Raw genomic sequence first — 24,481 nt, forward strand, 5'->3', positions numbered from 1 at the left:
TGTTCATCTTGTTAGTACAGTATTTGTTCTGCAGGGTCGCAGTCATCGTAGGCGCTCAGTATTTATCTGATTATGTATACTCTGAAAAGTTGTTTGCAGGGTTTATTTTAATGGAGACTTTGGAGTTGCTGTTGGCATCCAAACTTGATTTGGTTGGGAGTATTCTGACACCTATTTATAAAGCTGCTGCTCAACTGGAGGATGGGTCAGGGCCGAGTAGCACACTGGGACATGCGTAGGCTGTTCTGGGTTTTGATATTCTGCATGAAACTTAAAGCGGTATCTTTAGCATAGAAAATAAAAGAAATGTGAAGAAATTTCTTCTGTATTTGGGAAGATATATTATAGAATATGTGGTTGTGTTAGCTATTTTATGAGTATCTCCAAACAAAGGCTGGCTTTGGCCTCAGGGAGCTGACTATGAAGCTTGAGTAACTTTCCGAAGCAGAATGTACCAGGCAGGGCTGCTTGGACCCCTAAGCAGGTTAACTTGGTTGCTCACCTGTCTCTTTATTGGCAGAATTGTGAATGAAGCGGAGCTACGAGTATGTGGGTTTTATGTAGGTAATAAAGTTTCTCATTTTTGGCCTATGCTACTTAGCTTTTCAACTCATTGAAACGACTGCCAGAGTCCGTTCAGGAGACAGAAACCTCACGATAATTTGAATGGGTAAAGTCTACCAGAAAGAAAGATTAATTATAACGGGATTGGAGTAATGCGGGATTGGTAGTAAGAAGTAGAGCGAACTCTAAATATAGGAATAGCGTATATGGGAGCAGCCACTACCCCTGGGGCTGCTATAGAGAGCTCAAGGAAGACACCTCCAGGGCCGAGATCCGTATCTTGTTGGAGGAGGGTGTGGCTGTGCCTGACTGGGTGGCAGAGAAAGTCATTGTGGTACCACACTGGCAGATCATGCTGGAAATTTACCCTCCAGAACTTGTTGGAAATCTGCCTTCTAGGATGTTGGAGAAAGCCGTATGTGGAGAGGTGTCATGCTGGAAGTACTCGGTCACAAAACTGCTTGAGTGAGGTATCAGAAAGCTTCTGGCACTGGGTGCTGCTGACCGCTATGCATGGTGGGAGTCAGGCGCCCAGCATTGGCGCTGTGGGGAGCTAACTGGGTAACGGGGGCTGGTGAGAGGAGCATATTGGAAGCAGGTAGAGAAGCGTCTACTTCTCGTAGTGTCTCTCCAGTGTCCTCTGTTGACAAAGCTAAGATTAACCTCAGCTGGCAAAGGAAAACTATTTAACGGGTTCAGCTCCCCTTTTGCAGAGCAGGCAATGATGGTTGGGTTTGGAGCCAAGAAGTAATATGTTGATAACGGGTGAGCTGCTATTTGGCAGAGTTATATGAACAAGTTATTAACAATTTAATAAGTACTTTCTCAACAGAATTGTTACTACCACCTTATTTTTAAAATTTGTTTTCTTTAATGTGGGGGTTAACTTAAGCTGCTGTTCTGCTCTAGCCAGAGACAACTTGGGCCTTTTATCATATAAATGGAATCATGCCATATGTGCTTGTGGGTATACTGTGCTTCTTGCACAGTATACTGTTTTGGGAATTTATTCATGCTGTTGTATTAGTAGTTCATTGTTTTTTTATTGCTATATAGTATTTCATTGCATGAACATTCCAGATTGTTTACTGTTCTGTTGATGGACACCTGGGCTATTTCCAGTGTTTGACTTATGATTAAAGCTTCTGTGAAGTTTTGTACAGGTGTTTTTGGGGAACATACATTCATTTCTCTTGAGAGTAGAATTGCTGGATTGCAGGGTAGATGTATGTCTACTTTTGTAAAAAACTTGACCATCTTTTCCAAAAGAATTGTATCATTTTCTAGTCCCATGAGTAATGTATAAGATTTGTGATTGTTCCACATCCTCAGCAACATTTAATGTGCTGTTAGTGTTTTTAATTTTAGCCATTTTCATGAAAACATAGTGATACCTCATTAGGATTCTAATTTGCATTTACCTGATCAGTAATGACGGTGGGTACTTTTTCCAGTACTTACTAGTCATTTGTATGTCTCCCTTTATGAAGCACGAGGTGTGATCAAACAGTATGGTGAATGTTTAAATAAAAAAAATTATTACAGTAAGAGACACATTGCTATTAATCCCCCTCAAAATATTCCCCCTCACTTTGAACACACTTATCCCGTCGTTCTTGCCACTTCCTAAAGCAGTTGCAGAAGTCCTCTTTCATTCCACTATCGTGCCTGTCTCGATGTCCTGAATCATACTCACTTTGGGGAAGAGCCAGAAGTTACACGGTGCCAGATCCTGTGAATAACGTGGTTGAGGAACCACCGTAATGTTTTTATTTGACAGAAATTGCTGTACCAGAAGCGATGTGTGACATGGAGCGTTGTCATGATGGAGGATGATTTACGGCACATTTTAGAACACACCTTCTCTCTCAACTGTAACTCACACCCTACCGACTGTACCGAACAAATTGAAACCTGTCACACACTGTTACTAAGGTTTCACACGCTGCCTTCCGTATTGAAGATCCCTGCCTTTCCCTTGGATGGCACTCGGCAGCAGCATTCCCCATGTACTTTGATCACAATGGAAGGGCTCTGTCACACATCGCTTCTGGTTTATGGCAATTTCTGTCAAATAAAAACATTACGGTGTGTCTTCATCCAGCTTATTCGCCGGATCTGGCACCATGCAACTTCTGGCTCTTCCCAAAGTCAAAATGACCGTGAAAGGTAAATGTTTTGAATCAATTCAGGACATCAAGGCAGCCACGACAGCGCAACTAAAGACACTCACGAAAGAGGACTTCCAGGACTGCTTCAGAAAGTGGCAAGAACGATGGGATAAATGTGTTTGAAGTGAGGGAGAATATTAAGAGGGGGATTAATGGCAATGTGTTTTTTAGTGTAATTATGTATTTTTTAATTTTTTTTATTGGGAACAGTGTGTTTTTCTAGGGCCCATCAGCTCCAGGTCGTTGTCCTTCAATCTAATTGTGGAGGGTGCAGCTCACTGGCCCATGTTGGGGGGAAATTGAACCAGCGACCTTGATGTTAGAGGACTGTGCTCTAACCACTGAGCCAATTGGCTACCCCATTAATTTTTTTTCCGTATTGTTTTTTAGGAGATCTTTATGTATTCTGGATATCAGTCAGATATAGGCTTTATGAATATTTTCTCTTATTCCATAGTGGCTTATCTATTTGTTTTCTTCTTATATTTTAAAAATCAGGTTTTCAGTTTTGTTGAAGTCTGATTTATCAATGTTTAAAAAAATTTTCAATTATAGTGATATTCAATATTATCTTAGTTTCAGGTATGCAGCACAGTGGTTAGACATTTATATAACTTACAAATTGATCCTCCTGATAAGTCTAGTACCCGTCTGACATCATACAGTCATTACATGTTATTGACTGTATTCCCTGTGCTTTGCTTTACATCCTTGGGACTGTTTTGTAGCTGCCAGTTTGTACTTCTTAATCTCTTCACGTTTTTCACCCAGCCGTCTAATGCCCCCCATCTGGCGACCATCAGTTTGTTCTCTGTATCTATGAGTCTGTTTCTATTTTGTTTCTTTTGATTTTTAGATTCCACATATAAGTGAAATGATACTGTATTTGTCTTTCTCTGTCTGATTTAGTTCACTTAGCATAATACCTTCTAGGTCCATCCATGTTGTCACAAATGGTAAAATTTCATTCTTTCTGTGGCCGAGTAATATTCCATTGTATATATGTACCACATCTTTTTTATCCATTCATCTATTGATGGACACTTAGGTTGCTTCCATATTTTGGCTATCATAAATAATGCTGCAATGAACATAGGGATGCATACATCTTTTCAAATTAGTGTTTTGGATTTCTTTGGATAAATGCCCAGAAGTGGGATTGCTGGGTCAGGAGGTAGTTCTAGTTTTAATTTTTTTTGAGGCACCTCCATATTGTTTCCCATAGTGGCTGCACCAATTTGCAGTCCCACCAACAGTGCGCAAGGGTTCCCTTTTCTCCACATCCTCGCCAACACTTGTTTGTTGATTTATTCATGATAGCCATTCTGGTATGTGTGAGGTGATACCTCATTGTGTTTTTTTTAAGATTTTATTAGGGAAGGGGAACAGGACTTTATTGGGGAACAGTGTGTACTTCCAGGCCTTTTTTTCCAAGTCAAGTTGTTGTCCTTTCAATCTTAATTGTGGAGGGTGCAGCTCAGTTCCAGGTTCAGTTGCTGTTGCTAGTTGCAGGGGGTGCTGCCCACCATCCCTTGCGGGAGCTGAGGAATCGAACTGACAACCTTATGGTTGAGAGGATGCGCTCCAACCAACTGAGCCATCTGGGAGCTCAGCGGCAGCTCAGCTCAAGGTGCCGTGTTCAATCTTAGTTGCAGGGAGCGCTGCCCACCATCCCCTGCGGGACTCAAGGAATTGAACTGGCCACCTTGTGGTTGAGAGCCCACTGGCCCATGTGGGAATCGAACCGGCAGCCTTCGGAGTTAGGAGCATGGAGCTCTAACCGGCCACCAGGCCGGGCCCCCTCATTGTGGTTTTAATCTGCATCTCTTCGATGATTAATGACGTTGAGCATCTTTTCGTGTCTGTTGGCCATCTGTATGTCATCTTTGGAGAAATGTCTATTCAGGTCCTCTGCCCATTTTTTAATCAGATTGTGTTTTTTGGTGTTAAGTTGTATGAGTTCTTTATATATTTTGGATATTAGCCCCTTATTGGATGTATCATTGTTGCGCATCTCCCATTCAGTAGGCTGTCTTTTTGTTTTGCTGACGGTTTCCTTTGCTGTACAAAAAGTTTTTAGTTTGATGTAGGCCCATTTGTTTATTTTTTCTTTTCTTTCCTTATCAGAGGAGACATATTTCTTGGACACGTGTATTCATGGTTTTCCTCAGATTTGAAACATTTCGGCTATTATTTCTTTAAATATTTTTTCTGCCCTCTTTTCTCTCCTCTCTTTCCGGAATTTCTATAATGCATATATTGTTGCATTTACTGGTGGCCTACAGGTCCTCAGACTCTTTACTTTTCCTTATTCTTTTTACCTCCAAATAATTTGAGTTGTCTTACCTTCAGGTTCACTGATACTTTTTATGTGTACTCAGATCTGCTGTTGAACCCCTCTAGTGATTTTTTTTCTTTCTTTCATTTTACTTATAGGGCTTTTCAATTGCAGAATTTGTTTGGTTCCTTTTCATTTCTGTCACTGATATTTTCATTTTCATTTATATTTTCATTTTGTTAATATCTGATTTTCCTGATTTCCTTTGTCCATGGTTTCCTTTAGCCCATTCAATGTACGAGATTTAAGACAGTTGATTTAACATCTTGGACTAATAATAATTCCAATGTCTTTGCTTCCTCAGGGATTTTTTCTTTTTCTGTTAAAATCTCTTTTTCCTGTGAATGGGCATTAATTTTACTTTTCTTTGTATGTTTTGTAATTTTTTTTAAAAAACTGGACATTTGAGTATTGTGTTTTGGTAACTGTAGAAACCGAATTCTCCCACTCCTCAGAAATTGCTGGGTTTTGCTTATTGAGGGCTAGAGCCTTCCATTCATGAGCTTTCCAAACTAATTTTGGACATGTTTATTTGGTGTTGTATGTGGTCATTGAAGTTTCCGTTCAGTTATCCAGTGACCTGATAAAGATTTCCTTAAATGTCTGGCTCCCAAAAGGAGGAAAAATAGAAACAAGTACTATCCTCTTAAATCCCTTGGAAACCATTTCAACCTGTGGGTATTGAAACAGTGGTCACCAGCCTCCTCCCCTCCTCCCCCCGGTCCACCTCCCCCAAGGAATCAAAAGCAACCTTCATCAACCAGAACACACAACCCTGATATTTGGAGGAGAAGGTCTTTATTGTGCACTCCAGCCTCCAGCAAGCTGCACCAGGAATTAGGGCAGCTGTCCCACTGCTGCTGGCTGTGGGCTCAGGGTTGGGTAGCTGCTAACAGGAGGCTGAAATTTACCAAAAGTCACCAGCCTCTTCACCAAGCTCTACCTTGGAAGCTAAGCTTCAGGTTTTCCAACTAGACTCCAGAGTTGCAAAAGTTACTTCAGACAGTTGCTGCCAACTCAGTAGTAGTTTGGATGGAGGGATGGATTCCTGGAGCTTTCTACTCTGCCATCTTCCATGAAGTCACTCCCATGAATTGTTTTTAAAAGTTTGTTTTCCTTTTGTTTGCTGCTAGCATATAAAAATATAATTGACTTTTGTGTATTATTGACCTTGTGTCCTCTGACCTTGCTAAATTTGCTTATTAGTTTTAGAAGTTTTGTAGATTTCTAAGTATTTTCTATGTAAACAATCATCTGTGGATAGAGAAAGTCTAATTTTTTCCTTTCTGGTTTTTATGCTTTTAATTTCTTGCCTTATTGTACTGGCTGATAAAATGTGGAATAGCAATGGTGGGAATGGACACGTTTGCCTTAATTTTGATTATATGAGGGAAATTTTTAAAAAATTGACATTAAATATGATGTCAGCTGTAGGTTTTTCATAAATGCCCTTTATCAGGTAAGGAAGTTTCCTTATATTTTTAGTTTGTTGGAAGTTTTTAATTATGAATGGATGTTGGATTTTGTCAAAATTTTTCCTGTGTATATTGAGATTATCATGATTTTTCTCCTTCTATTAATATCGTGTATTATATTGATTTAGTCTTCAGATATTTAATCAATCTTGCATTCCCATTTTGTCATGATGTATTATTTTTTTCTATATATCATTGGATTTGTTTTCCCAAAAAAATTTAAATGATTTTTGTGTGTATGTTGATGAAGGATATTGGATAATCTTGTTTTCTTCTTTTGTTTTCGATAAGTTTCTTTTTTAGGTTTTGTTCTCAGGGATCTCTGTCCTCATAAAACAAGTTGGGAAATGTTCTTTCTCTCTGTTTTCTGGAAGAATTTGTACAAGATTAGTGTTAACCTCTTTTTTAAATGTTTGATAGAATTCACTAATGAAACCATTTGTGTCTAGAGTTTTCCTTGTGGAAAGATTTTTGATAAAATCATTTTCTTAATAGGTGTAAGGCTATTCAGATTTTATATTTTATCTTGATAAGTTGTGTTTTTTGAGGAATTTGTCCATTTTGTCTAAGTTGTTGAATTTATTATTATACAGTTGTTCATATTACCTTATTATTCTTTTAATGCCTGTGGAATCTGTAGCGATAGCCCATTTTTTATTCCTGATAGTGCTAATTTGTGTGTGTCTTTTTTTTTTTTTTAAAGACTATTGGGGAAGGGGAACAGGACTTTACCAGGAAACAGCGTGTACCTTCAGGACTTTTTTTTTCCAAGTCAAGTGTTGTCCTTTCAATCTTAGTTGTGGAGGGTGCCGTTCAGCTTCAAGTTGTTGTCCTTTCAGTCCTAGCTGTGGAGGGAGCAGCTCAGCTCCAGGTCCATTCGCCGTTGCCAGTTGCAGGGGGCGCAGGCCACCATCCCTTGCTGGAGTCAAACCGGCCACCTTGTGGTTGAGAGCCCACTGGCCCATGTGGGAATCGAACCGGCAGCCTTCGGAGTTAGGAGCATGGAGCTCCAACTGCCTGAGCCACCGGGCCGGCCCTGTGTGTCTCTTTTTATTGATCACTTTCTCTAAAGGATTTATCAACTTTATTGATTCTTTAAAAAAAAAAGACCTGCTTTTTGGCTTCGTTCATTTTTTCTTTTTTTAAATTTATTTTTTATTTTATTGAGTTCTCCTTATATCTTTATTATTTCCTTCTACTTTGGTCTTTTTCTAGCTTCTTGAGAACCTTAGGTCTTTAATTTTGTATTTCTGATACTTTTAAACTATAAAATTTTAGCATTGTTTTAGCTATATCAGTATAGTGTATATACTTTTATATGAGGTAGAGAGAAGTGCTTTTCTAGTGTTTCAAAATGCTTAAATGTAGTAATTTTGGTGTTTCACTGTAGGTTAGAACACAGAATCTAATCTGCTTGAAGCAATTAAACTGTTGCATATTAAACAGGTCATTTACCCCCTCTGTTTACAGGCTTTCCCACATTCACTATAACTGCAAGTTGCTCATCTGCTTCTGGGTGCCTTCTAATAAAATCTTGATCCACATGATGGATGTTTTGATATGTCATTGTGTGTGGTGTGTGTTGCTAAATGGAGGGATAGCCTGTTGAATTTGTGCCCTGAAGTCTCCATGCTCTGTGGACCTTGAGGGGGAGAGGTCTCAGAGGAGGGCAGGACAGAGGATACCAAGAAGATGGGCTGGAGGAGAGAAGCTGAGCTGCTCTCAGCCTGTGTGGAGCAGCAGGGGCAAAACTGAGCAGCGCTGTATTTTGTGGACACGTTATCATATCCCCCCACTACGATCCAATGTCCATGTAGAATGCAGAATTGGATCTTTGATTATATTTTCAGATAATCTGCAGTGTGTGTAGCATCAAGATAATTAGGTTTGTGATTTCACCACCAAAGGAAGAGTCCTCTGGATTGTAGCCATGTTGGATTTTTAGTTGTTTTAGGTTTTTTGCTTCTTTGTTCCTCTTTAAAATAGTACAGAATTCAGTGATTTAAAACCCCTTTGGAGTTCTAACAGTTTTGTGATATTGAGACACCAAAGGAAAAACAGGAGCTATTTCATGGTTGCATAATTCCTTACTCTGGAGATTTTTCTTGTGACCAGAGTTTTAGCTTCACCTCTCCTACGTGTAGGAGATTTTGTTTCCACATTTTACTTCTTTAATAGCAAGACACATGCAAATGTCACTAGTACCAGGTAGCAGATTTGTACCTGGAATGACCTCTGGTTATAAACCCAGAGTTATAGCGAATTGAAATTCGGGTGAGTGACAGGAGTCATTGTTCTATTGTTTCTGTTCTGAAATAGAGCAACTTTTATTCAAAAAATGTTCCAATGCGAGAAAATCCCAAGTTTCCCAAGTGTACCTCAGTTTTCCCGTCACCTTCGCGTGTGTGCCCCTCAGCCTCCAGTATGACTTCAGCAGGACGGAGCCCGAGGTCGCAGTCATGTCACAGCCTCAGTGTGAGAACAGGCCTCGTACTGGCCCCTGCATCTTTCTGTCAGGTGTGCAGAAGCTGCTCTTCAGCTTCGCGTCTGCAGTAGGATTGGCCGGATGAGATACGAAGTCCAGGACGTTCCCTGTTCCACAGCTTGGCATTGCAGACAGTCTCATTTTCAGTGTTCTGTGATTTTGTGTTCCCTTCAGAACCGTTTCTCCTGTTCTTCCACATGTGTGCTTTCTGGATTTGACCATGTTTAGATTCGGTTGTAAATGTGTGAGGCAGAGACTTACTTCATTCAGGTATGGCTCACCTGAACTGAGTGTTTTTGTCACAGCACAGGTATTCCTATGGCTTCTTGTTAAGAATAATCCCATATAAATCGTGAGCAGATAGTGTTTCAGGTATGAAGGATGGGGTACCTCTGTTTCTCCTTTCTTTTTGTTTTCTCTGTATCACTTGGGACCTTTGTTCTGAAAATTCTGTCCTCAAACCTCCTTTTTTTCCATTCCAGCACAGTTGAGACAGATATTTTCAAAAGGATCTTTGCTTTTACACACACACACACACACACACACACACACACACACGGAAGCACAGTTTCTAATCCTTAAAAATCCAATAAAAACAGGAAATGGGTTCACTGGATTCTAGCTTCTCTCTTTGTCCTAAATTAATTCTGTTCTGGCTGTTTCTTGATGGGCTGCCACATATCAGGCCGCCTGCCAAGTTTCCTTTCCTCCTTGCTCCCTGTTTGCTCTCAGCCTGGTGTCCTCAGGAGGATGCCACTGTGTCCCTTACTTCTGGGATAGGACCCAGGAGTCTAAACAATTCTGCATCTCTTCTCTGAGAACAAACAGCAAAACAGACACCTTTAAAAGCCTTTTTCCCTTCTCCTTGTTTCAAACCTCCCAGATTGCCCGAGGCCTCTGCACACATTTCTGGTTTCTAGGTGAGCGATGTGCCAGTCGCTGGTAGATTGGAAGGGCAGGCTCAGGTTGGCAGCCCTGCTTACCTCAAGAACATTTCCCTCCTCAAAAGAGGTTTGTGAGCATCTGCTTGGAACAGTCCAATTCATGGGAGTGGGGGAAGGAAGGTTGTTCTCTCGCACCCCCCTGAGTATACTTCATCTGTATCAGCAGCACCTATGTAAAAGCAAGAATGGACTTGACTTCAAGAAACATTAGGTTCACTTGGTTATATGCTTTAGAGAAAAACAAGCTTTCATGTTCGTTTTCTGCGGCTGTTTTTGGTCCGTGAATTTGAGGGTATTTTGGTATCTTTTTTCTGTCCAAGTCTAGATCAGCTTATTATTTCTGAAATTAGTTAGAAATTAGTTTTCACAAAGTCCAGAGCTACGCAACCCAAGTTTTGTGTGTTCTTTTCTGTTCCAGGGACTTACCAGTCCATTGTGTTCTTCGCAGTTGAGCAATTTTGCTATTTTGACCTTGGATTGTATCAGAGTAAAAAACAAACTAAAGAAACATTATTGCCAGAATTTTACTTAGCATCCTGACTTATCCAGTTTAAATTTAATTCCTAAAAAACTAAACACATTTCAAATGATTTTTAAAGGGCATGATACTTGGTTATTGTGCTTTTAGTGCTTAAGTGGATACATTTAATTTTAGAAGAGGTAGTAGAAATATTGGATTTATAAACTCATTTTTATGAAAATTTGAGGAAATTTGCAAATATACCTGTGCAATGTGAATGCACCAAGGATACTTCTCTTTATAAAAAGATTGCATATCAAACTCAATGGTTCATTTCAGGTTATAAAAATATGTTGGCCACAGAATTTGGAATTCCAACTAGGCTTCTGAAGAGTTCATGTCTGCTGATCTGCATTTTGGGTGTGTGTCTCTGCTCATCCTACTAAGTAACTTGGTGACCAGGTATTGTCTTGCTCTTGCTGTGGAGACATTGCTTTCTTAGTTCTTAAAATAGTCCTGACCTTGTCCATCGCCATATCTGATTGCAGTTTCCCTTTCTCTGCCAGGGCTTTCATTCATTGCCACTTTCTAGGCTTGCTGTGTTGTTGAATTAAAACAAATCAAAAAAACTTATATTGTATTTTCTCAATTTGGTTCGAGTTCTTTGATGTGGTTCATCCTTTATAATTGAGATTATTTGCATGTTTGCCTAATTCTCCCCTTGTTTGCCTTTTGTATCATAAATGAAAACTGTCTAATCCTCCTCCTCATAGGCTATTGTCTTTTTTCCTTCCATATCTTGTTTAGTTTCTGTTGTTGCTATTATCCAGATACATTTAACACTGTTTTTCTTTGGTATGTCAAGTTTTTTTAGAGTTGAAACATAGAATTTTGCATTCTTTGTTGATTTGAAATTCTATCCCATGGCCTACGTACTTTGTTCTGGTTTTGGTAGCCCTAGATCAGAAGTCTGTAAACTTTTTTTTTTTTCAAGTTGTCCTTTCAATCTTAGCTGTAGAAGGCACAGCTCAGCTCCAGGTCCAGTTGCCGTTGTTAGTTGCAGGGGTTGCAGCCCACCATCACCTGTGGGAGTCGAACTGGCAACCTTGTGGTTGAGAGGACGTGCTCCAACCAACTGAGCCATCCGGGAGCTCAGCGGCAGCTCATTGATTTAATTCTAGTTGCGGAGGGTACAGCTCGCTGGCCCGTGTGGGAATTGAACCGGCAGCCCCGTTGCCCAGTTGCCCAGAGTTTGTGCTCTAACCAAGTGAGCCACCTGTCCACCCTTATTCATCTATTTTTGTTGTGTAGCTACTACATGTGCCAGATACTGCTTACATCATTTAAGATAATATATAGTGAACTAAACAAAGAGCCTTTCTTTCATCGAGCTGATATCCTAATAAAAATAAATGTTAGAGATTATCAATAAATATTTAATATGTCAGAAGGGGATAAATTCCATGAAAAAAAGAAAAAGTGGAGCAGATTGATTAAAGGGGATAGAGAATACAGGTGGGTTTGCAGTTTAAATTTAGAGAGGTTAGGTAGATCTCATTGAGAAAGACATTTGAGCAAAGACTTTTGAAGGAGGTGAGGGAATTAGCCGTATAGATACCTGGGGGGGGGAAATGGTCCAGGCAGAGGGAATGGCTGGTGCAAAGACTGGAAAGTGGCAACGTGCCTGTGCCGTGCCTGTACCTAGGGTGAGGTAATAAGCCGTGGGGAAAGGGCTAGCAAATCAGATCAGAAGGAACCCGGGGTGGGGAGGAATGCAGATCCTGTGGCATCTTGTAGGCTGTGGTAAGGGAGTTGAACTCTGACTTCGGGTGAGATGGGGTGAGAGTGCACGATTTTGAATGGACAAGTCACATGCTGTGACTCGAGTCGCTGTGACTGCTATGTTGAGAAGAGACTGTAGGGGGGCCGTGATAGAAGCAGGGATGCCAGTTAGGGGGTGAGACATGTCGGTGACCACACTAGGCTGGGAGCATTGGCGGTGGGGAGAAGTGGTCGGAGCCACATATGTTCTGAAGGGAGAGTCAGTAGGTTTGCAGTACACAGGGTTTGAGGGAGAGAGGAACCAAGAGTGACCGCCAGGGTGTGAGTGAGAGGAGCTGTAACAATGGAGTTGGGTGTGGGGCAGACTGCAGGTCAAGTTGTTTGCAGGGTCGGGGGAGAGGAGTTCTGTGTTGGCCAGGTTAAATTTAAACTTCCTAGGTCAAGTAGGCAGTTGGATGTATGAATTGGGTGTTTAAGAGAGAAGACCAAACTGAACGTGTAGCTAGACAAGAGGGGACCAAGGACAAAGAACCAGCAGAGAAGACTGAATAACAGGGAGGTGAGAAGAGTCAAGTGCTTGAAAGCCAAGTGAAGAAAACAGGTCAAGGAGTTCTAATATTTTTTCCCCACTTCCAGGGGACTGTGATGGTATTCACACTCCTCTTTGGAACCATTGCTAGTATGTTCTTCTGTCATTTACTGTGTATTGACATCAGGCTTTTAGCACTCTTGAAGGCTTTTTGTTTTTTAATGAAGTACAAGTTCAGAGAATAATACAGTACTAATGTGCTTTACACATAGATTTAAAAATGTTAAGATTGTACCATATTTGCTTCAAACTTTCAAAAAAGAAATAAATTATAGCTAGAGCTGAAGTTCTCATTTCGTCCCAGGTATCAAGCCCCTCGTTTCCTCTCCTCCTCTGAAGCTGGTGCACATCCTTCCATTCCATGTCATTGTTCGTGTTAATAGACTCGTACTGTAAATTCCTGTATAATGTAGTATTGTTATGTGTAGGAAAACTTTACAGTGGCATCATACTAGAAATATTATTTCCAAACTTGCTTTTTCCAGTTTGGTTTTGAAATGTATTCATGTTGACATATAGAGATTATTAACTCAATACAATTTATGAATAGACCCGTTCATTTATCCATTCCCCCCTGAATGGACATTTATCCACATAAATGTTTCCCATTTTTATGTTACACGAATGCTGCAGTGAACCTCCGTGAACTTGCCGTCTTGGGCATTTGCTGGGTTGCGGAGGGTACACATCTTTGGTTGTGAGTTGCCATCAACAGAAGAGGAGAGGAGCCATTTCTCCCTGACTGGCCATTGCTTGGTACGTTCACACTTTTTATTTTTGGCCAATCGTACAGGAGTGAAATGATACCCTGTTTTAATTTCATTTCCCCGATACTTAATGAAGGGGGGAGCATCAGTTCACACGTTTATTAGCCCTCTGAGCCTCCATGTGACGATGCATCTGCTAGTGCCTTGATCTGGAACTTCCCAGTCTCCAAAATGGTGAGAAATAAATTTCTGTTTGTAAGCCCCCCAGTCTATGGTATTCTGTTACAGCAGCCCAAACTGACTGAAGACAATTTCCTAAGGATCCTTCTCAAAAGCCTCCTTGTAGTTACTTCCTTTCAATACTCCTTAATGCCACAAAGAGGAAAAATGCCCTGCTTCTGGCAAAGGAAAAGGGTAGAGAGGAAAAGAAAATAGTAAATTTCCCTTCAGTTAGTCTGGGCAAATGCCACTTCAGACTTGCATGTCAAAGAGTTAGGCTATCGGAATTAAATACTTTAATTAAATAAATTAAATTAAATGAGTTGTAATGGCTTTTCACTTTTGAATGTTTGTCAGTCATAGCAAAGGGCCATCAGGATGACTGGGGAAAGTGGGAGCCTCTTTGTTCCTGGAGACGCTTTTAGTAAATGTCAGCTTTCTGCCAGGCTGAGAAACTGGAAGGCAGCTCACAAGTTCCTCCATACTGATGGTGGCTGGATCTGTCGGAGACACATCTGAGCAGTGGAATTAAAGTGGCTGTTTTGTAACACTCAGGCACCACCCTTCATTTCTTTCCTTGATACCTAGGAAACCACCTGTTGCCAGCTTAGAGGTCTGGTTTTATAGGGATTCTACGTTTCCAGAGAAAATCTTAATGAAGTTTACTTGGAAAGCAGACAAGGCAGGTAACTTGGGAACACACTTACGTGGGGCTAATTCTACACAGAAAGGTACAATTTTGCCATGATTTCTGTAGTGACACAGCTCAGATGACGACGCATTCCAGGAAGAAACACTGTAAAACACTGGTCTCCATTTCGATTTCTCTCTGCCCAGAGCTTCTTGCCCTTCTCACCATAGGCACGTCCTGCTCCTGTACAGTCGCAGTTCCCTTCCCTGGAAGACATTTGGTTATTGAGGACCTTCCCTTCACCTGGGCTTATATTCACTGATATGTCAGAAGTTTCCGACACTTCCGGGAGGTAGCGGAAGGACAGAACAGTGTCTCCCTGTCTTCTGGACTTTACACATCATGTGGTTTTACACTGTAGAGGTTTGAGTAGCTCTGCTGGATATATTGAAAGGGACTAGTTCAGATGTTGCTGTGGCCGTATTGGCCATCTCTGGGATGGGGGATTGTGTGCCGTTTCTCCAGCGAGTTTTCACAGTACTTCTTATTGCTCAGGTCCTTAGTCATGACAGGGAGGAGGTACTCACGGCCTTCGGTTTGCATCGAACTTGGTTTCTTGGTCTTGTTGTGCAGGAAGAGCCCCGGGATGGTTGTCGTCATGCCCAGAATGTTAGTACTGGTGACCATGTCGCATGCATGATCAGAATATTGTGACCATGATCCTCTCGGTGGCATTGGCAGCTGAAGAACTCGGTGGAAATGCTGAAGGCAGTGGTGTTGTGGGAAAAGCTATAGAGACCTTTTACAGTGACAACCAGGAGTAGGAACGTCCAGGGAACAACAGGACTGGGAGATGCAGTCATGTCAGCGTCTGCAGAGGGCTCGAGGTTGTGATGGGATCTTCTGGAAGCTTCCTAACTGCAGTTGTTTCTGGAGTCGGGTGGGGGATAAACCTGGAGGAAAGGCATCACTTTCCTCCGGGTTTCCCAGGTGACTCGTGCAGGGGAAGAGCAGCTTCTCTGTCTTGCGAGTGGAGTGTCAGGTAGGTTACTGCTTAGCAGAGACTGCTGGCCAGGGGCTCAGGGTAGTAGCTCATTTGGGATGCTAATTCTTACCAAAGAAAGGGTTTAAAAATATTGCGTTTGTAAAGCGCCTCTTGCACAGAAACTTGGGAACTTTGAACAGCTTGGTTCTTGATGGGTCTTTGGCTGTTCATTCCTCCTTGTTCACTTTACTGAAAGTTCCTCCCGAGAAAGGGTTCAGCCTTTCCTGTTTTCCTAGTCTCTCAGCATGGTTTCAGACCGAGATTCCTTTCTGTTCCTGTTGTCCATGTATTATTTACATGCCTTAGAAGTTCCACAGGAGGGGAAGATTCCGTCTGCTCCTGCAGCTCTTGTCTGAACCAAGTGTGACTGTCATGAGCCCTCACTGCCTCATGAGAGGAGTAGACGACAAGTCTTAAGAAGAAACCACAGAATGAGAAATTGCAGTTGTGCTTAAGGGATCAAAGAACATTTCGGGGGACTAAGGAGAATTTCTTTTTCTCAGCAGTGTTAATTACAAAGCAAAGTGAGTTTTACAGAAAAAAGAAAAGATTGGTAAGCCCTAATGTATTTGAATGGATAGAGTTGTGAGATCTTTGTAATATGTAGATTACTTAGTTAATCTTTTTCTCCTCCTGAATAAAACTCTTGTGATGTTGGCAGGGGACGATGTCTATTGGTTGTTGTTTTTTTTAAATAGAAGTAATTTTTTTTTAGTCTCAACCTAAAAACCATCCTGTTACTATTGTCATAGCTGAAGATTTTGTTGTACATTATGTGTGTACTTGAGCAGTGCATAGGAAACACCACTGGATTGCAAACCTAATAGGGAACCTCAATGTGTGGCCACATGGGGAAAAGAGGACTATTTATAAAGTTTCTTCCAGGGAAACCTTTGGAGTTGTTTACCAAACAAAAAACCAAAACATATACTGATGGGTTTTCTTGCTGTTAGTTTAACTCATGGCAGTGAAATGAGAGTCTCTCATTATTTAAGTTCTCTGACATTACTTTTGAGACTTTGTACCTTTTAAAAGATGTGCAGGTGTTTTGTTTGTTTTGTTTTTTAATGCTAAGTAGTTCCTTAAGTCTAGAAAAAGACTGCGAAAGCTGTAGGCATCTTAAATGGTATAAACTCCTTGAAATTAGGTCAGAGGACAGTCTGCAAAATCTTTAAGGATTAGTTATATTCTGGAAAATAGGATTTATTGACTGTTGTATTTAGGTGAGTTTGGAAAAAAAAAATCATAATTAGTAAGATCCTGAAATGGCAAAAGTGTACATTTCTTTTATGGTCTGCGTCTTGTGGAATCACAGTAGAATTAATTCTCAGCCAGTTATTTGGATATTTGGACAGTTTTATTACTACTTATTAGAGAACGAATTTTCCATTTGTCAGATTCTTTTTTAGTGTCTTGGTACCAGCCCTGTGGACCAGATATAATTCAAATTCTCTGCCTTCAGGGACACTTTTAAAGATTGTAGAGCTACATTTTTCATTTCTGGCCTTGGGGAGAGTATCCCCTTTTGTCAACAGTGAAGGGCTTGTTCTTTAGTGAAGTTTCCTTGTCATCAGAAAACACGACTGACCTCTTTATGTGCAATTTATGTGTATTAACTGGAAACCTGGGGATTTTGATACAACTATTTCTGTCCTTTTATTTAGGGTGGTTTTGGCTACAAGTGACAGAAAACCCTAATGTGACTGGCTTAAAGCATAAAAGGAAATTGATTTTGTCACATACGAGATATCCAGTACTTTCGTGACAGCATCGGGGGCCCTGGTTTTCTCTCTCTGCTCTGCGTGCTCAGCACATTGGCCTTGTCTTTAGGCTGGGATCTTTTTTTTTTTTTTTAAGGAGGGTGCCGCTCACATTCGCCCGTGTGGGGATCGAACTAGCAACGTCGTTGGTACTGGCACCATGCTCTAACCAACTGAGCTAACCGGTCACCCAGGCTGGGATCTTTTAAGGTCCCAACCCAAGGGGGCTGCAGTAAGGAGTCTCGGTTACCACATCCAGACAGAATAGTATCCTGAGGAAGAGGAGGGACGCCTCTCTCCTGTTCTTTAAGAATGAGGTAGCTTTTCCCAGAGAACCCCTGGCCAACTTCCCTCATTCCTCATTGGACAGAAGAGGGTCACAGGCCTCTCCGAAAGCAGCCACTCAGAAGAGCGGAGGTACTGCTCACGATGCCCTCTGGGCTACAGTGGCGTCACGTCCCCTTGCGGTTTGGCTACCTGGCCAAGACTGTGACTGAATTAGCAAGGACATAGGGGAAGGATGTCATCAGCTCAGCTCAGTCCATGGGTCTCAGTGGACACTAGGCTTCCCGAGCAACCTCTGTTGTTCATAAAAAAAGAGTCAGCCTTTCTGTTTCCAGCCCTTCCAAGGCTGCGCAGTAGGCGAGACAAGCCCAAGCCCCTCAGCTGCATCTGCGCATCCCGCAGGGTTAGCAGTGCGCATGTCTTCATTCTACAGGTGAGGACACGTAAAGTTAAGTGACTTACCCAAGGCCCCACACCGTGTAGGCCAGGACTTCACGGAGGCCGAGAGAGTTCTGGGCGCTTCCACCGCCTCACATTCCACGTTTACTTAGAAATAAATGCCAGAAGTTACGGAAATGTGGTATGTTTTACATGTTTACGTCTAAGAAAATATTTCAAACACAAAAAAACAGTAACATAACTCTAGACATCACGTGGAAACAAAATATCAGAAGTCGAGATCTGACTGGAGGTTGGACTTCTGCCTGTCAGCCCTGTGGGGGCTGCAGAGGTTCTCTCCGAGTCCAGGGACGGCCATTTCCTTGACCCTTCTGCCCAACTCTTCTGTGGCACGTGGCACTGTTGACCCCTCTCCTTTCCCAGACACTTACTGGCCCAGGCCAGGAAGATTAGCACCTTCCTGGTATTCCCTCTGCAGTCAGAGGCCCAGCCAGGGCGGGACCCTGCTGACCTCGCCAACCAGAGTCCACTGCCACAGCGGGCACCTCCGGGGGCCCTGAGAACAGGCCCCCCACAGCTGCTCGCCACTTTCTGCTGTAAGCACTGCTACCGGGAGAGTTTTCTAACTTTCATGTTGTTGTGCTTTTACTCACTATGGTCCTCTTCTGGAATTATGTAATTCATTCCAAGAAGCCGTTTTTTGAGCACTTACTGTGTGCCAGGAAGTGCACTGGAGATGAGGGAGAATGGTCTGTGGTGGTGACAGACAAGTAAAAAGACGGCAGCACAATGATGCATTGCTGCGACAGCGCAGGTACCTGTGGAACCACAGAGAACACTTATTTGTGTCAATAGCAGTGAACTAGAACATAGTTTCTTGGGCAGTTTTGGATTAAGAAAATTTTGCAGTTTTGCAAGTGGTCTTGTGTAGCGCTTTTGCCCATAATTATGGGGTTCCGACAAAAAGAATGGTTTGACTCTTCAGGTAAAACCATATTTCTGCTCAACAAATATTTCATTTTTCTGTTTTAGATTTGATCTTTCAGATGCAGTCTTGACAGTACATTCCTAATTTTAAAAATACATTCAGTATTAAGGAAAGTGCCTACTACTTTAACTTTCTTGAGAGAAAATTGACATTACAAGGAGGGTATTTAAGTACAAAGAGCTTTTCCTTGTCCCACTGTTTGTTATAGAGTCAGACAGAAAGGAAGCTCTGTGGTTGCTAGACATGATCCTAAGTTGATGGCCATAGATTGAAAGTGGAGGAAATGTGAAGCCGGAATTCCTTTGGGAAAAGCAAAGCCTTTTCATGATTCTACAACTCAGCAAGGAATGGCTTTACCTGCCTGGTCTTGCACCTTCCGGAGAAAAGTTTGGTATCTAGCACAACCTGATTGCTCAGGCAAAAACCCTTCCTTTGAGTCAGGGAGACGCCCTTACCAGTACTGGATATCTTGCAAAGTCTGCACAGAGTGAATTTGTGTTGCCTTCTGTTCTTTTCCTGAACTCTTCTCTTTGAATGTGCAGTGACTAAGGATGGTGGCCTTCCTGATGGTTGTAATATGTGTGGCTCTAAAATCAAATCTTTTAGAGAACTTAGAAGGGACCTGAGAACTGGGAAAGGGAGAGAATGTGGGCTTTTGTGCATAAAAAGATGGATGGAGGAGACCAACGACGTATCATTCAACAGAAATTTCCTACTGCCTCTCACACACCAGCTAGTGTTGTATGAGTACGTGCGGGGGCAACACGTCGGGAACACAGCCGATCCCTGTTCTTCCTCATGGAGCAGATACTCTGTGAAGTCGAGGGACACTGTAGCTTGCCGGGTGTTTTGATTCCCTTTTCCTCTCTTCCTTTCTATTAGGAAAGAAGAATAAGCTGAACAGACTCTGACCGTTGGCTTTCAGCTCGCCAGGACCTCCTTCCTAGCCCTCGTTTCATGGTCCATGTGCTGCATCCTCTGCCCTCAGTGTGCAACCGGCCCCCTACGCAATGTGTGTTTGTCAAACCATGGAAGTGGGGCAGTATGGCAAGAACGCAAGCCGGGCCGGAGACCGGGGAGTCCTCCTGGAGCCCTTCATCCACCAGGTGGGCGGGCACAGCAGCATGATGCGCTACGACGACCACACTGTGTGCAAGCCCCTCATCTCCCGGGAGCAGCGCTTCTACGAGTCCCTCCCCCCCGAGATGAAGGAGTTCACGCCTGAGTACAAAGGTCAGTCGCCTGCCAGTGTGCAGAGAGCAGCAGCCTGGGGCTTGTCGGCCTTCCGTTCAGTCTTCTGTGTTTTGTTCGCCCTGTGATGCCACAGGAGTGTCTGTTGTCTCAGAGCAGCGCAGTCACTTCATTAGGCAAAATCCAGGGCTGCAGGCATCAGGGAGGACTTTAGAGCTTGAAAATCGAATGTATTGATAGGGACACCGAGAAGAACTCAGAGTGTTAAGCCCCACTGGGGGAGAGCGTCTGGTGTCAGGGGTTCCCGTTTGCTGGGACAGTCTTGGCGAGAAGGGGGCAGTCCTGCTCTGGTCCCAGAGCCAGAAGGATTGGATGCTTTCCAGGCCACGGCGGTGAGACTGCTGGAAAGGAGGCTCTGTGGACGGAGCCTGTGTCTGGATGTGCTGGGGGAGTGAATGGATGGTAAGAAGTTTACAGAAGAATTGGGGTCTGGAGGGAGGGCCTAACTTTTGAAGGAAAAATAATCTCTTTTAAAATGTAAATTAACTTTATATAATGAATCGCAGGAATATATACCAGAATTAAGTCACTTCTAAAATCTGATTTTTGTCACTATGTTTATACAGTTTTATGATTGCTGTCATATATAAGTTATATTTTTTGGTGTTCTGCTTTTTAACTTTTCTCAAGCTTTATGAATTCAGTCATATTGACATCATCCTTTACGTAGGGAATTCTTAGTTTACAAAAACCAATCCATATCACTATTAACTTTTGTTCCTTAACTGTGTGTGTGTGTGTGTGTGGTAAAATATATATAACATAAAATTTGCCATTTTTATGTGTATAATTTAGTGGCGTTAAGTACATTTATAATGTTGTATAATCATTATTATCTATTTCCGGAACTTTTTCATTGCCTCAACAAAAGCTCTGTACCCATTCAATAGTAACTCAGAGATACAAAGGAAAAACTGAGGGTTGCTAGATGGGAGGGGGGTGGGGATGAGGGAGAAGGTGAGGGGATTAGAAAGTACAAATTGGTAGCCACAGTATTGCCAAGGGGCTATGGAAGACAGTTTGGGGAATATAATCAATAATGTTGTAAAGATTTTATAGGGTGTCCGATGGGCACATGTCTTAATAGACCACTTCATGGATGGTGTGGATGCCTGACCACTGCAGTGTACACCTGAAGCTGAAGCTGAATAACATTGTATGTCAGCTATAATTTTATATATGTGTGTGTATATATGTATATATAGTTGTTACAATTCCATTGACTCTATTCCCTATTCCTCACATCCCGTGAGATGTGGAGTACAGCATAGGGAATAGAGTCAATGGAATTGTAACAGCTATATACAATGTCAGAGGGGACTGGGGGAGAGGGATTACCACTTTGTGAGGGGTGTAAATGTCTAACTATTACATTGTTTTGTACACCTAAAATTAAAACAAAAAACAAACAAAAAACAGTAACTCCCCATCCATTCCCCCTGCCTGAACCCCTGGTAACCTCTGATCTCCTCGCAGTCTCTACAGACTTGCCTATGGTAGCTATTGCATGTATGTGGAACCCTGTGATTTTGGTCCTTTTGTGTCTGGCTTGTTTCACTTAGTGTAATGTTTTCAGGGTCCATCCATCTTGCAGCCTGTATCAGAACTTCATTTCTTTTTATGGTTGAATACTATTCCACTGTAAATATACAGCACATTTGGTTTATCATTCACCTGTGGGGGAGCACACATCTTGGGTTGTTTCCACTTTTTGGCTTTTGTGAATAATGCTTCTGTGACTATTAGTTTACCAGTATCTGTTAGAGTCTCTGTTTTCAGTTCTTTTGAGTACATCCCTGGGAGTGGAATTGCTGGATAATACGGTAATTCTGTGTTTAACTTTTTGAGGATCGTCAAACTGTTTTCTATAGTGGCTGTACCATTTGACATTCTTACCAGCAGTGTTCTACTTCTCCACACCCTTGTCAACACTTACTTTCCATTTAAAAATAATTACAGCCATCCTAGTAGGTGTGAAGTGGTATCTCCTCGTGCTTTTGGTTTGCATTTCCCTGATGACTGACGATGCTGATGTGCTTAGTGGCCATTTGTGTGTCTTCTGTGGAGAAATGTCTGCTTAAGTCCTTGGTGCAGTTTTGAACTGGATAGTTTGCTGCTGTTTTCAAAACAGGATTCAAAGAATATTGAATTTGGAAGAATAAGTATTCTAAGGCTGCAAAATAAGAGGGAAGTCAGAGTCAAACACACTGCCGTCTCTTAAGCGGCTAAGAAACAACAGTTGCAAATGCTTTATAAATGCAGCTTCAGCTGCTTGCTTGTCTGCACTCAATACCTCTATGGCCAAACCTTCTACTATAAATATGCCAAAACCAGAACGAGAACTCTGCTGCTAAGGAGAAAACCTCTGAAAAGAGCGTTGAGCCCGGCTCCAGAGGAATGTTTTCTAAGTCACAGCTCCCAGATTCAGGACAAGTTGGGGTCTCCAGGTGCCTTCTGGGGAAGGAGTGTCAGTCATAGCACTGGTTCAGTTCCTCCACCCTTCTCTCAGACGGGGGGACAGAGGTCTTTAAAAACCATAGCAAATCCTGAGTACTTGATTTTCTGTCCTCCAGCTGCGTTTTCGTTAGAAAAGAATAAATACACTTTTTCAACAGTAACAATTCAGTTAAACTAAAATCGATCCCTTCTTTTTAAGCTCAATTTATTCAAAGAAAATGGAAGATATTATTGGTCCAGTTCATGTATTTCAAAGACCGGCAGCATAGGATTTTTACCTTTTATTTTGAAATACATTTAAATTTACAGAAAAGTTGCAAAAATAATAGCCTTCCCATAAGCCCAGCTTCCTCTGATGCTCCCACAACACTGACATACCGGGTAAAGCCCTGTCACAGGGCAGCACGCCTCTCCGCAGAGAGCTCCCCCTCTGCGTGACCGGCTCCCCAGCGTGCACGGCAGGACTGGCAGTCCTGCGCAGGAAGAGTCTGACCCAGCCCTTCAAGCTCTTGATTTCCGCCAAGGTGATATTTTAAAACGTCTTTATGAATTGAAAGCTGCGCTTGATGGTCTTACCAAAATATTCAGATGCCAGATGTGGACTTGGATGTAACCCACATAATGCCGGCTCATGAGCCCGCTGGTTTATGGCCCAGTGTATTGGACTTAACTTCAGTGCTCGGAAAGGATTCCGGGGCACTGAAGACATGGTGATCGACGCAGACCCCGCTCCCCTCCCCTCCCGGTACCAGCTGCTGTCACCACCGCGGGGTGCTGTCCACTGATGACAGGCATTCAGCAGTCAGGAGCATGCCAGCAAACCTTCTCAGGTGCTTAAGCGAGCAGACTGAAAGCAGCCTTTTCATGAAAATCAGCTGGGTTTTACTTTAATTTGGAAGAGTGTACCAAAGACTCAAATGAAGCTCAGTGTCCAAATGATGTGTCATTTGAAGGAGAAGGGAACATTGCATGTTTTTGTTCTCTCTGTTTGGCCAGAAGCATAGTGCTGTGAATTTAACCCACATAACTAGCTGGGTAGATAGAGCTTTTTTTTTTTTTTTTTAAAGAGTCTTTATTGGGGAAGGGGAACAGGACTTTATTGGGGAACAGTGTGTGCTTCCAGGACTGCTTCCAAGTCAACCTGTGTCCTTTCAATTTTAGTTGTGGAGGACGCAGCTCAGCTCCAAGTCTAGTCGCCATTCAGGGAGCGCATCCCACCACCCCTTGCAGGAGTTGAGGAATCGAACTGGTAACCTTGTGGTTGAGAGCCCACTGGTCCATGTGGGAATCGAACCGGCAGCCTTCGGAGTTAGGAGCATGGAGCTCCAACTGCCTGAGCCACCGGGCTGGCCCCCTGAAAGAGCTATTTTTCAGCTAAAAGAGGGAAGCAGTAGGTGGCTGGATGGCTCAGTTGGTTAGAGCGCAGGCTTTAAACAACAAGGTTGCCGGTTCAATTCCCGCATGGGATGGTGGGCTCTGCCACCTGCAACTAAAGATTGAAAACGGCGACTGGACTTGGAGCTGAGCTGCACCCTCTACAACTAGACTGAAGGACAACAACTTGGAGCTGATGGGCCCTGGAGAAACACACTGTTCCCTAATATTTCCCAATTAAAAAAAAAAAAGAGGAAAGTAGTAAAGCAAAAGCCACTGTGCTTCTTGAATTCTGCTCTTGGGCAGAGCCCCTGGCTCGTTGGGAGTGACCTCTCTGTGGCAGATGTGCTGTGGTCTGTGCATCAGTAGAGGACAGCTGCAGTGTGAGGGTGCCAGCCGCAGAAGTGGATGAGGGTAGGTGAAAACCTGGTCCCTCTTACCACTGCCTTCCAGCTCCTTAAGTGAGTTTCAGTAACTGATTTTAAAGGGTTTTGATTTTAAGAATGGTGCCGTTTCATGCCTATTGTTGGTAAAGGGACTTATACTGAAAACAAAGT

At 42.5% G+C, this 24,481-nt stretch overlaps 1 protein-coding gene and 1 pseudogene across 3 annotated transcripts in view; both read left to right on the plus strand.

The window, feature by feature from the left end:
* Window positions 1-24,481, plus strand: part of IP6K1 (inositol hexakisphosphate kinase 1) — a 48,187-nt gene that overhangs the window by 10,638 nt on the left and 13,068 nt on the right. For 2 of the 3 annotated variants that reach the window (XM_033132058.1, XM_033132060.1), the window contains exon 2: window positions 19,725-20,075. In XM_033132058.1, coding sequence (XP_032987949.1) covers window positions 19,853-20,075 — 223 coding nt within the window. In that variant the 5' untranslated portion in view covers window positions 19,725-19,852. Of the gene's footprint in view, window positions 1-13,447; window positions 13,565-19,724; window positions 20,076-24,481 lie in introns of those variants that run through there. The other variant, XM_033132059.1, reaches the window with a different exon arrangement.
* LOC117037060 (aminoacyl tRNA synthase complex-interacting multifunctional protein 2-like) lies at window positions 21,347-24,389 on the plus strand (annotated as a pseudogene).

The sequence above is a fragment of the Rhinolophus ferrumequinum genome, chromosome 17, assembly GCF_004115265.2.
Source record: "Rhinolophus ferrumequinum isolate MPI-CBG mRhiFer1 chromosome 17, mRhiFer1_v1.p, whole genome shotgun sequence".
Lineage (NCBI taxonomy): Eukaryota > Metazoa > Chordata > Mammalia > Chiroptera > Rhinolophidae > Rhinolophus > Rhinolophus ferrumequinum.